The following is a 13,754-nucleotide window of genomic DNA, read 5'->3' as shown; positions in this document are numbered from 1 at the left end:
ACCTTCATGGTAAGATAGCCTGGGTCCCAGCTACCTGTCACCATCTCAAAGAATTTTGTGTCATCTACTGTTTTAGAAAGAGGCACAGTACTATCGTTTTATGGATTTTTGGTGACAGTCGTCAATTTGTATGATGAACTATGTTTCCCTTCATCTTAGGTGAGACTATGTGTCAGTCTTTACTCTGACCTCCCTTCCTTTCAAGTTCCTCATGGGGAAGAGGAGAGAGGAAAGTCCACTGGAGCCCCACTGCTTCTAACCCCATGGAGTATACTACATGCAAGCAGGAGAGAACTCTTGGGAGCAGGGATGGGGAGCAGGGAAGGGATGATGGAAAGGCACACAGCTCCTCAGCATGAATGGAACCACTTCTCACGTATCTGCCAAGCTGCATGAAGTCCCAGTATATCCATGCTAATTATCTGATTAACCTTTAATTCACCCAACTAAGAAATTTCTTCAAGCCAAAAGCACATGAGTGTTTAATACTGGAAAACAGACACAATGGCATAGGTCAGCTTCACTTCTCTTGTGCAGTGAGCAATGAAATGGGTGACTGTAGAGGTGGATGGATTCCCCCTTGTATATCTTCTCTGGTCTGTTCAGTTCAGACAGCAGCGGCCAGTTCTTCAGGGGCATGGGAGGCCATGCGGTTGGTCCTGAGCCCTGGAACGCTGGCTGGGCTGGGGGCTGTGAGGTCACAGGGCGGGAGCCAGTCTGCAGCTGGGCCTGAAACTGGGCAAGCTGCTCAGGACTGGCCAGTGTCTTCAGCAGATTGTTTTCCTGCTCCAGGGAATTTTTCTCTATTAGTTCTTTGATTTGCTCTTTAAGGGTTTCCACTTCCTCTCTAACCACATACATCAGATGGCTTTTCACCAGATCCATAGCTTGCTCGATTTTTGTTGTCAATAGCTACCACACTTGCACCCAAGGAGCTATTGTCAAGTCTCACAGAAGCGTTTTCAGTCTCCAGCAAGGATGACAAGAAAGAAATTGAAAAATGTCTCAGTTGGTGAACTCCTAGATCCATCACCACTGGTCTACACCATTGGGATTTCATGCAATTGCAGCCACAAACAGCCTCACGGGAAAAAGGAATACCAGCAGCCTTGTTTGAGCTAGATAAAAATCTTCTAGCTTTTTGCAGCCCAGGGAGAAACAGAAAACAGCAGCCCTGGTTTAAAGAAACCCAGCTTCTGGGGCTTGGTGATCCCAGGAAGATGCTGATCCCACTGCTGTGTGGAGAAGCCTCCGAGGTCTACCGCCGGGCTCCACTAAGGCTTTTCAATATTAAAATATTTTTAATGTTTATTTTTTATTTTTTTAACGTTTTATTTATTTTTGAGACAGGGAGAGACAGAGCATGAACAGGGGAGGGTCAGAGAGAGGGAGACACAGAATCTGAAACAGGCTCCAGGCTCTGAGCTGTCAGCACAGAGCCCGATGCAGGGCTCGAACTCATGGACCACGAGATCATGACGTGAGCTGAAGTCAGCCACTTAACCGACTGAGCCACCCAGGTGCCCCTAATGTTTATTTTTTAAAGAGGGGGAGAGAGCACGTGCTCAAGTGGGGGAGAGACAGAGAGAGAGGGAGACAGAGAATCTGAAGCAGGCTCCAGGCTCTGAGCTGTCAGCACAGAGCCCGATATGGGTCTTGAACCCATGAACTGTGAGATCATGACCTGAGCTGAAGTTGGACACTTAACCTACTGAGCCACCCAGGCGCCTCAATATATATTTGATATTTAAAGTAACCTTAAATTAACCAGTTCTGGAAAATTGCAGTTATCTGCTATAATTTTCAAGGAAAAAACTAATTAATGATTGGTAGCATGCATGATAAGAATTGAAGATGCTAGCTAATTTACGGGATAACCTTTCTTAGACTTCAAATTTACATAGTGTAAGATAACTTTTTAGGAGTTTAAAAACTAGTGAGCCAGACTAGAATGTTCTTTTCAGACTGTATTCAATAACATCACAGGCTATTGTAAGTATATTCATATATTAATCCTATTGCACATGTTGCTAGATAGGGTCAAGATTAGGTAAATGGAATATAGGATGTGTAGTACTCTGATTTTATAACTGAACTTTAAAAATTCAGTTTACATTAAATTCTGTAGACTTTAAGAGGATTTTCATTGTTTTTATCTCACGTGAGTCTGTTTTACTAGAAGTTTTTACTGTTTTAGATTTAGAACTGGTTTCATCACTGATCAAATGATGTGATCATCCACCAGGTACTTTGACCTCCCTAGGGTCAGTTCATTAAGAATTGTTAAATGTGGGCTTTTGACTGGGTCTGTAGTTTTTCTAGAGCTTAAATAAATTCACATGGAATCCTGGATAGTATGTATGTATGTATGTATGTATGTATGTATGTATTTATTTATTTATTTCCTTAAATAAATTCACATGGAATCCTGGATAGTAAAGAGATGGTTGGTTTTATATATTTTATAAGTTAGGAGTTCAGATAAATTATATCAACTTGGAATTTACCCATGAGATAAGACTTTTCAAAAGAAAAATTTGAATTGGCTGCCTTACATTGGACCCATCTTCCTATTAATATTTGTTTTATTTTAGTTGCGTGGCATATAGAAGATAGTAGGTATAAATGCTAATAGTTTTTTTTTTTTTCTTTTTAACAGCTTTACAGTCTCAGGAAACTCTTCATTTAAATATATGTGACAGGAGAAACTATTCTGACTTTTGTCCCAAAATGAATTTACTCAGCAAGACAGAACATTGACAGTCTCCTGTGTTTTAAAATTACACAATCCATACGTTTAGGGCATTAAAAATATTTAAAGTAAATTTTAGTCAAGGGTTTGTATAAGTCATAATGTCAGAGACCCAACTCAGGCCTGTTGTGATTTGAGAGCTCTTTATATCCTATTTTATGATTTTTTTTCTTATCAAAAAATGATAATTTATAGACCTAGATACATTGGTTTTTGGCTTATTTCCCTATGTTTGTGACTTAGAATATTTAAACCTTTTAAAGACATTTGTACCAATTTTGTGACTAATTATTATTTATTTCTTTCTCCAGGGAAATGAGGCAAGTTATCCTTTGGAAATGTGCTCACACTGTAAGTCACATATTCTTGTTATCAAGAATTTCTTTTATATGTATATAAATATATGTATATGTATATATCATACCTATATATGTATATATCATACACCTCTGTATATCTACATAGTAAAGTTAGCCCTTAACTATTTAAAATGAGTAATGAATTTGACTTTGTCTTTTAAAGTTATCAGAGCAGGGAACTGTTTTTGTTTTGTTTTGTTTTTTAATAGAGCTGCTCTTTATTATCTGTATTGTGCTGTAGTTACAAATCAGCCCTCAGATCTCAGTGGCGTAACCCAACAGAAGGTTTTCAGATTAACAAAGTTTCAGGTAAACAGTTAATTTACTTATCCTTTGGTTGTATAAAATAAAGTGTGTTGAAGGCAAAACTTCGATCGACCAAATAGCTATTGCCAAAGATGTTTCTCAGAGGAGTGAAGAGTATAAGAAGTGTAGGGTGGTCTGGTTGTTTCTGAGTGTACTGGAGAATGTAAAGAAAGAAAATGACAGTTTTTGAAATTCTTGATTTAAGGATCAGAGCACTAGGGAGCTTATATAAAAATCATAAAGTCTCTTGTATGGAAGAGCAGTGATTGGGAAAGGGAGATATCTTTAGAATTGGAATAGGGACCATTGGTAAGTTCAGATGGCATCACGAGGTCCCAGGATACCCAAACAGTTCTGAACCTTCCTTGCCATTTCTATTAGATGTAACTGGTCCTTCCCCATTTGGAGACATTATGTTGCAATGAAGTGTCACTTGGTTTGTTTGTCACTTTCCCAGTTGCCCTTTGTTTCATTAGTCTCCTTTCTTTTCCCAAAACCTGTGTTAATTTCATTCTCTTCAACACCTTTGCTTGCTTATGCGCTCTGGGTAGAATGCTGTTCTATCAGCTCTTTATTTGACGTTGTTGTCATTCAACTGTCAGCATAAATGTCACCCCTTTGGAGATGTTTTTTCTCTCTCTGCTTAGATTCTCTGTCATGAATAGTACCCCATTTATTTTCTTTGTAGCAGTTATAATAAGCTGAAATTATTTATCATTTCATCTTACATTTTGTAACTTCTATAATTTGTTTTTAAATGCTTATTCATTTATTTTGAGAGAGAGCGTGTGAGCAGGGGAGAGGCAGACAGAGGGAGAGAGAATCCCATGCAGGCATTGAGCTTGTCAGTACACAGCCCAACACAGGGTTCGGTCCCATGAGCTGCAAGATCACAACCTGAGCATACACTGTTGACAAATAATGCATACACTGTTAAAGCTGCCCCTTTCAGTTTTATCTTCAGAACTTAGTAGTAAGTCTTCTTTCTTACTACTTCATCTATGCTTTGATGAAACTGTTGAGCCATGTCATTGAAGATCTGTAGTTGTCAGTGATTGTGTAACCAGCTATGAATCTATCTGGGTTCTTCTACCCAGTTTATAGCTTTTTTTTCTCTGTTCCCTATTTGGTTCACTAGAATAAAATGTGCTTTTATAAAATTTCATACATGATTTGGATGATTTCCCCAAAATGAACTTGTCTACATTGAAACCACCACTTTTCTCCCATCCACATATTGTAGTAAATTTTTTTTGTCATTTAAAAAACTTCTTTAAGTTTTTTTTTTTTTTAATGTTTATTTTTGAGACAGAGACAGAGACAGAGCACAAGTGGGGGAGGAGCAGAGAGAGAGGGAGACACAGAATCTGAAGCAGGCTCCAGGCTCTGACTGTCAGCCCAGGGCCCAATGCGAGGCTCAAACTCAAAACAAACAGTGAGATCATGACCTGAGCCAAAGTTGGACACTCAACTGACTGAGCTACCCAGGAGCCCCTAAAAAAATTTTTTTTTAACATTTGTTTATTTTTGAGAGAGAGACAGAGTCACAGAATTGGAAGCAGGCTCCAAGCTCTGAGTTGTCAGCGCAGAGCCTGATGCAGGGCTTGAACTCAGGAATCGTGAGGTCATGACCTGAGCCAAAGTCGGACTCCCAACCGACTGAGACACCTAGGCACCCCTGAAAAACTTCTTTATATTATTGGAAGAGGTTAGTGTTATCTGTGAATAACTACCATTATAGATAAGAATGTTAAAACTCATTTTTTTTTAAATTTATTTATTCTTGAGAGAGAGAGTGTGCATGAGCCTGGGAGCGGCAGAGGGGGAGAGAGAGACTCCCATGCAGGATCTGTACTGTCAGTGGGGAGCTAGACTCAAGGCTCGAACTCATATGAGATCATGACCTGAGCAAAAATCAGGAGTCGGATTTTCACTCACTGAACTACCCAGGTGCCTCTGTTAAAACTAATTCTTGAGGCACTTCACTATTTATATGTCCCTGTTCAGGTTAAATAATGTCTTGCCTTCTCACCTCTTCAAGACTCACCTTAATTCTGTGTTCTTGATGGGTTCTTATGTAATTGTCTCAGGCTTGAGTGGTCTCAGCTCTTCAGGTAGTTACTGTGTGTTTTGTTCCTTTAGTATTTACCTTAAAAAAGGTAAGAAGATTCAGGGCGCCTGGGTGGGTCAGTCAGTTGAGCGTCCAACTTCAGTTCAGGCCATGATTTCAGAGTTCGTGGGCTTGAGCCCCACATTGGGCTCTGTGCTGACAGCTCAGAGCCTTGGAACCTGCTTCGAATTCTGTGTGTCTCTCTCTCCACTCCTCCCCCACTCATGTTCTGTGTGTCTCTCTCAAAAATGAATAAACATTTAAAAAATTAGAAGTAAGAAGATGGTAAATTATATTCTGTAAGGTACTGTCTTCAGCCTTGTGATATACCGATAAAGTAAGCACCCACAAAGTACTTACAGTCTGGCTCTTGGGTAAAATTATTACAGTACAAGTAAACCATTATGAAAAATAAAAATTCTAAGGGAAAATTACTTTTGGTTACAGAAGTTAAGAGCTTTGTGGATGGGGTGATGAAATTGGTTTTGAAAGCTACATAAGATTCGAATGCTGATTAATTCTTTACCTGTCTGGTTCTGTTTGTCTTTTTCAGTCTCCTTAAATTTCATCCAGGTCTTCAACATTCTATCCAAATCCCTTGCATAATCCTTTCCAGTACTCTGCTTTTAATCAATGCCTTGTCTCCTGAGTCTTAAGAAAACTGAAAACATTTTAAGTGTTAGCCTCCTCATGCCCCTCCATCTTCTACCTCTGCCTGCCAGTTTTCTCAGTGCCAGTCATGCTTAACTGACTCCTGTCAGTGTCAGTTTGGATTATACCCCCTTATTCAAGGTCAGCCTCCTTCCTTGTGCTTTTAACCTCATCCACTCTCATCTCTAGGACCTTATTTTGTTTCTCTGTCTTTTCCTATATATCTTAAGTTTTAGCTCTTCAGTTTACACATATAATCAACTATGCTTTGATTCTGATCCTTCATGTACCTCCTAGTTTTTCTTCACTTTTTCTCCTATTTGAGCTTCTCAAAAAAAGAGCATATACTGTACAGTTATCTCCATTTCCTTATTTCTTTTTTTTCAACTTTAATTTACTTTTAATAACATGTAGTATTAGATTTTAGAGTAAAAGAAGGCAATAGTGAAACATCTGACAAAATGCAGTTGCATAATTTGGTTAAATGTAAGAATAGTGCCTCTTTACACTATAGAAAATGACCCAGCCAATAAGCAACACAGCATAGATCAAAGACTAAAATTTCAGTCTTCCAGTCAAGTTAGGTCACTTAATCTGTCACTACGGATTAAATGTTCATAATGAACATAATTTCTGAATCTCAAAATACCCCAGAGATGAAGATATACTAAATATTTCTAAGTTTAACAGAGGTTAAAAAATTTAATAGGTCCGATCAAAAGCTAACAAAAACACTTATATTACAAAAAAAGTCTTGCCACAGTTTGTGTAATAAGTACTGTATACCTAAGTTCAAATTCCAACTCTACCTTTTACTAGCTTTGTGACCTTGAGCACTTAAGTTATTTAACTTTTCAGTACTTTGGTTTCCTCATCTGTAAAATGGTAATAGTACCTGTTGTATAGAATTGTTGTTATTCAGTTAATACATGCAAACTGCTTTCAGCAATGCCTACAATTTACTAAGCACTATAAAGTGTTTGCCAATATCACTAATTAGAACAGCAGTATTCTGGATGTTAATGCTCTTGTCAAGACCAAGGAAAGAACTTTGAGTCACCAAGTTATACTCACATAGTATCTATTTCCTTATTTTTGCTGATTTCTTGGCCTGCTGCAATCTGGCTTTTATCTTTTACTACTCTAATGAAACTGTTACTCTTAAAGTCAATTTCATTTTATTGACACATTGACTATTTGCCAATGTGGATTAAAAACACCTGTAAAATCATTTGTGCTGTTTTGGGGAAATTGGAGCATGATTGTTTAATATCAAGGAGTTAATTATTAATTTATTAATATTTTTTCAAGTAGTGTTATTGTGATGTTTTTAAAAATAATGTCTTTTAAAGATAATACTGAAGTTACAAGGAAATGATATGTCTGGAATTTGCTCTAAGATAATTGAAGTGGGTGTATAAATAAGATTTCGCATGTGTTAATGGTTGAACAGTTGGATGATAGGTATATGGAATTCATTAAACTAGTCTCTCACCTTTGTATGTGTTTGAAATTTTCCATTATTAAAAGTTTTTTTTTTTTTTTTAATTAGAGAGAGTGCAAGCTGGGGGGCGGGGTGGGCAGAGGATCAGAAGCGGGCTCCGTGCTGACAGCAAAGAGCCCAGTGTGGGGCTTGAACTCATGAACCTTGAGATCATGACCTGAGCCGAAGTCGGGCGCTCAATCAGCTGAGCCACACAGGTGCACCCAGAAGTTTTTTGTTTTGTTTTATTTTTTAATGAATGGAAAAAGGGAGGAGGAAGAAACTAAAAGTAATATCAAGAAGCAATAATTAATTTATAGCTAAGTATGGCATATGCAGCACAGCAAGCTTTAATAACAAGAGGGTATTTTTAAGCTCATTTTCACCAATGAAGGAATTGAGGCATTGACAGTAAAAGCATAAGTGCAATACCTGGCATAGAGCAGATGCTGAATAAATATCTGTTGACTAAATAAGCTAGTTAGAACTCAGAGCTGGACTACATAGACAACTACTTGGATAATTTTAAAGGCTGTACCTTTAGGAAAACCCAGTGGTTACCAGTCACCCCATTTATTTTCATAAATAATCACAACAAATATTTATATGGCATTTAACATGTGCCAGGCATTATTCTAAGCACTTCACATATATTAACCTTTTTAATCTTTACAATAGCCTCATGAAAGAGGTTTACTTTCCCTGCTATATAGATGAGAAAACAGGCAGAGAGAGACCTTCACTAACAGACTTAAGGCCACACAACAATAGGAAAAGTAACAAAACTATGAGTTGATCTCAAGTAGTCATGCTCCAGAGTCATATTTTTTTTTAATGTTTATTTTAGAGAGTGTGTGGGTGTGCATGAGTGGGGGAGGGGCAGAGGGAGGGAGACAGACAGACAGACAGACAGATAGACAGACATATAGACAAAGGATCCAGAAAGTAGGCTCTGTGCTGACAGTAGAGATTGTCAGGGCTCTAACTCCCAAACCATAAAATTATGATCTGGGCCAAAGTCAGACGCTTAACCGAACCAGCCACCCAGGCATACCACGGTTATATTTTTAATCACAATACTATGTAGTCTTCCGTATAGTAAATATTACATGATTAATGTTATGTTTGTGTTTACGTGAATGATTTTAGACAAAACTGGATTGTCTAATATGTAGATAAGTATTCTTTTATTGTCTCACAATTCAGCGTTTACTTTTTATTGAGTTAAATTATTCTAAGCCATTGTGACTTTGGCTAACTTGTCTGGACCAGGAAATGTATACTCTCTTGGGTGATTTGTTCAAAGATGGGACCTTAGTTGTAACTTGGCATGGTAACTTGGAAAAGTGACTCAGTGCAAGATACTACTTTAGATAGTTTAAGCAGAGGACTAAAATGGGGGAATAGTTGGAGGTACGAGTGGAAAATCAGATTCAGCTAATTTTTACTGCTGATAAAACCAGTATAATTCTGAATGTTTTTGATAAAATTGGTAAACATAGGGCTTATTTTGTAAACTGAATGTAGATGAAAGACTAAGAAATCTTCTATCTAAAAAGATGTCTCAGTTTTCTTTCATTAGAAGGTGACCCAAGAAGAGTTTGGCAGACTCTGAAGGCATGTCTTTTGCATAAAGAACTTTAAGACATCATTAGCCTATAGGACACTGCTCTCATTTTGAGTAAACAGTCTCGTAGTCAGGCAGTTTTGTTTCTGTTTTGAGTATTTACAGGTGACTTGAAAGTGTGGAGTAATTGACCTTACTTTGTGCTGTTAATTTCTGCTCTCAATTAGATGGTCTCAGGGAAATTTACATGTTCATATTCTTTGATCTAGTTTTTCTTTGTTATGAAAACAAAACTTTTTCAAAGAAAAAGTTCCTCTAAATTTAATTTCCTCTTTTTCTGCATTCTTTTTTTCCTTTCTTACTTGAACTAGCTTAATTCCATTCAGTTTTTTTTTTTTAATTTACATCCAAATTAGCATATAGTGAAACAATGATTTCAGGAGTAGATTCCTAAGCCCCTTACACATTTAGCCCATCCCTCCTCCCACAACCCCTCCAGCAACCCTCAGTTTGTTCTCCATATTTATGAGTCTCTTCTGTTCTGTCCCCTTCCCTGTTTTTATGTTATTTTTGTTTCCTTTCCCTTATGTTCGTCTGTTTTGTCTCTTAAAGTCCTCATATGAGTGAAGTCATATGATTTTTGTCTTTCTGACTAATTTCACTTAGCATAATACCCTCCAGTTCCATCCATGTAGTTTTTAAATAATATGTGTTCTAAAGAGTGATTTCTGGTTGACTATCAAACCTTTATTCATCATCTCAAATCTTTGGAGGAAACCTTTTTAATATTTATTGATATTAAATTCAGTTTGAATGTGCACAGGTGAAAATAGTAAAACATTTTATTCCTAAAATGCCATTCAGTATTACTTAAAATTTTTTAAATGTTATTTTTGAGAGAGAGAGAGAGAGAGAGAGAGAGAGAGAGAGAGAGACTGTGAGTGGGGGAAGGGCAGAGAGAGAGGGAGATGCAGAATCTGAAGCAGGTTCCAGGCTCCAAGCTGTCAGCACAGAGCCCCACGTGGAGCTCGGAGTCAGGAACTGTGAGATCATGACCTGAGTCGAAGTTGGACACTTAACCGCCTGATCCACCCAGGGGCCCTAAAGCTATTTATTTTAAACCTTTTTGTCATTAACTTTGAAATTGACTTCTGTATTACTTTGATTAAAATGTTCATAAATTCATATCACATAGTCCATGTTTCTTTTTTTTTTTTTAAGTGTTTATTTAATTTTGAGAGAGGGTGTGAATGTGGGAGGGGCAGAGAGAGAGGGAGACACAGAATCTGAAGCAGGCTCCAGGGTCCAAGTCATCAGCACAGAGCCCAACACTGGGGCTCGAACTCCCAAACCATGAGAGCATGACCTGAGCCGAAGTCAGACGCTTAACCGACTGGGCCACCTAGGCGCCCCACATAGTTCATATTTCTTAGTCTACCAGCTATGATTTACCATTTACTTAATTATATAGTGATCCTGAACTCTATTTTACCTAGTCTGCTGAGAATTGCTTATATTCTACTTTCTTTCAGTAAAGCCTTAGAGCTGAGCCATGAAGGCAGGGGAAAAAAAAGTTTTCTAGGGGCCGTGGGTGGCTCACTTGGTTAAGCAGTTAAGCATCAGACTCTTGTTTTCAGCTCAGGTCATGATCCCAGGGTTGTGAGATTGAGCCCCGCCTCAGGCTCTGAGCTGAGTGTGGAGCCTGCTTGGGATTCTCCTCCTCTCTCTGCCCCTCCCCTGCTCATGTGCACTTTTTCTAAATAGATAAATAGACATTAAAAAAAAAAAAAAAGATTTTGAAGTCTTTTAAAGTATAGTGTATGACTTGAACGTATAGTGTATGACTTGAACATCTGGGTTTTGAGTTGTTACCGTGGCTTGCTGTTATATGTCTCTTTTTTTTTTTTTACAAATACCTGGATTGTCTTCTAGGTTCTAAATATTTTGGGGTTTTTAATAGTAGTCTTGGGGCACCTCGGTAGCTCAGTCCGTTAAGTGTCTGCATTTGGCTCAGGTCATGATCTCATGGTTTGGTGAGTTTGAGCCCCGTGTTGGGCTCTGTGCTGACAGCTTGGAGCCTGGAGCCTGCTTCAGATTCTGTCTTTCTCTCTATCTCTCCAATAAACACAAAAATTTTAGAAGTAGTCTTAATAAAAAGTGAGATGCTAGACTATCCCATGTTGGTATGGCGGCACTTACAAATTTGTAGTTTTAACAGTGAAGTTCATGACATAGCCTACCACAAATTTGAATAATTTCGTAGGTGATAAGGAGAAGTCAGTTACTTTAGCTGGTGAAAAGGCCTAGCCATCCAGTTAGCAGAAGTATGATAAATTCTTGGCTCTCCTTCAGAATGTTAGAGCAAAGAATAAGGAAAAATATACCAAAAAAGAAAGCTTTGTGGCACATATACAGACAGTAATAGCAACTGCCTAAAGGAAATTTCAAGAGATGTAGTAGATAAAAATAGAAGCAAAACTAATGATTGAAAAGTAGGAGAAAATTTCCCTCACCTGAAAAATAAAATCTTCTGATTGAAAGAGCATTCTGATTACCAAGAAGTTTAGATGAAATATGATCAGCATTTAGTCTCAACTTCTTTTGAGAAGTTTACATTTTAAAATTCCAGGAGTGAAAAGAAAATTCTAAAAGCTGCTAGTTGGGGGGAAAAATTGCCTAAAAAGAATAGGAGTGTTTTGGCATTGGATTTCTTAGATATTAGAAAGCAGTGGAGCAATTTATTCAAAGTTCTGAGTTCCTAAACCTAGAGTTTGATACCAGCTAAATGATTGTTCAGGTGTGAGATCAAATTAAAGACATTTTCAGAAATTTAGGGACTTTTGGGAAATTTACCTTCTATAAGTTTTTGAATATGTAGTCAGAGAAATGAAATAGAAGTTAAAGCAGATGAGATCCGCAAAACCAAATCTCTAAGACACCCAGTGAAAATCACAGGATAATAACTATGCCTATGGGCCTAGAAAGCAGTTGGTACAAATTAGAGCAAGAAACCAGAATTGTCTGTGAAGAGTCTTCAAGAAGAAAGAAAAGAATATAAATTGTGTGCTGGAATTTCTTTTCTTTTTTTCTTTTTGGAATTTCTTAAGGTAAAAGGCAAATCATTATAAGAAAAATAGAGATTGGGTATGTAGTGTGACATTATTGATGATAAACCACGTTAAGCTCTGGAGCAGCCATAAAATCTTGAATAATTGGTGCTAAAAGTGAAAGAAGTCTTAAGTATGCATTCTTTTGTAAAAAAAAAAATCCCATATTTTGGGGCGAGTTGGGGTTGGGGAGTGGTACAAAGCTTTAAAAAAGTGCAACTAAGTGTTTAAACACAACATAACACAGGAACATGATCCTAGGGTTGTGGGATTGAGCCCTGTGTTGGGCTCCGTACTAAGTGTGGAGCCTGCTTGAGATTTGGTCTTTCTCTGCTTCTGGCCCCTGTCCCCTCTCCAGGAAAACCTGGAGAATGTGATGTGTAATGAATGGGTTGGGATTGAATTTGACTTACAAAACATAAGAAATCTTTAAGAGCTGTGTCTTTTCAGGCTTACACTAGCTTACATAGTGTACACATAGGTTAAAAAAAAAAAAAAGTATGTGGAGTGCCTGGGTGGCTCAGTCGGGTACGCTTCTGACTTTGGCTCCGGTCATGATCTCACGGCTCCTGAGTTCAAGCCCCACATTGGGCTCTGTGCCGATAGCCCAGAACCTGTTTTGAATCCTCTGTCCCCCTCTCTTTCTGCCTCTCTCCCACTCACACCTTTTCTTTCTCTCTAAATAAACTAAAAAAAAAAAAAAAAAAAAAAAAAAAAAAGTATGACTTGGTTATTAATAACAATGAGAAAACTTGAAGATGTGTTTTTATGGTGTTTTAACTATATGCTTTTTCAGTAGGCTAATTATCTATTTTTATTAGAACTACAGTGTAGATAAACCAAAAAGAGAAAAACAACAGCAATACAAACACCTTCAGTAGGAAAACCAGTAATGTATAACCTGGAGAACATCCCAGAAATCTGTGGTTTGATTTTTATTTCTTTGAGATGAGAACATTCTTATTGTTCTCTTTTCTCCACACTTGCCTGAAAATGCATGTTGAGGAACAGCAGTGTTTAGTATCTCTTAGCTTAATCTTCTGTACTAACTATTCAAATGGAACTAACATATGAAAAGAAATTAGATTAGAAAGTATTTCAAGAAATGCTGTCACTCAGTTTTGCCATCAAGCTTTATAGCATTTGGCAACTTAAATAATTCTCAGAGTCTGTTTCCTCATCTTGAGTTTTCATCTCCAAGGTTTCTTCCAACAATTTACATTACATGGCTTTTCTATGACAAATTTTTTTCTGAAGCTGTTAGCTCTGAAAACAATTTAAAAAATTTTTAAGATTATTTTAACTGTGCAGCTTATTTTGACATTTTTGGATAACATTCATTTGCCTGAGTGAGTTCTGGTGTGGTGGATCATTTTGGGTCATATCTTTTATATAAGGTAGGAGGAAGTCTGTGGAACA

General features: G+C 37.6%; 1 protein-coding gene and 1 pseudogene across 3 annotated transcripts in view; one reads left to right on the top strand and one right to left on the bottom strand.

Annotated features, from left to right (window-relative positions):
* The window catches only part of PPP3R1 (protein phosphatase 3 regulatory subunit B, alpha), a 68,002-nt gene that overhangs the window by 32,305 nt on the left and 21,943 nt on the right, over positions 1-13,754 (top strand). For 2 of the 3 annotated variants that reach the window (XM_023251727.2, XM_045054305.1), the window contains exon 2: positions 3,064-3,103. In XM_023251727.2, coding sequence (XP_023107495.1) covers positions 3,064-3,103 — 40 coding nt within the window. Of the gene's footprint in view, positions 1-3,063; positions 3,104-3,320; positions 3,421-13,754 lie in introns of all 3 variants that reach the window. The other variant, XM_045054304.1, reaches the window with a different exon arrangement.
* On the bottom strand, positions 460-1,074 carry LOC102900168 (annotated as a pseudogene).

Source organism: Felis catus, chromosome A3 (assembly GCF_018350175.1).
Source record: "Felis catus isolate Fca126 chromosome A3, F.catus_Fca126_mat1.0, whole genome shotgun sequence".
NCBI classification, from domain to species: Eukaryota; Metazoa; Chordata; class Mammalia; order Carnivora; family Felidae; genus Felis; species Felis catus.
The sequence above is the reverse complement of the archived record's forward strand: the minus strand, read 5'-3'. Positions and strand labels throughout refer to the sequence as shown.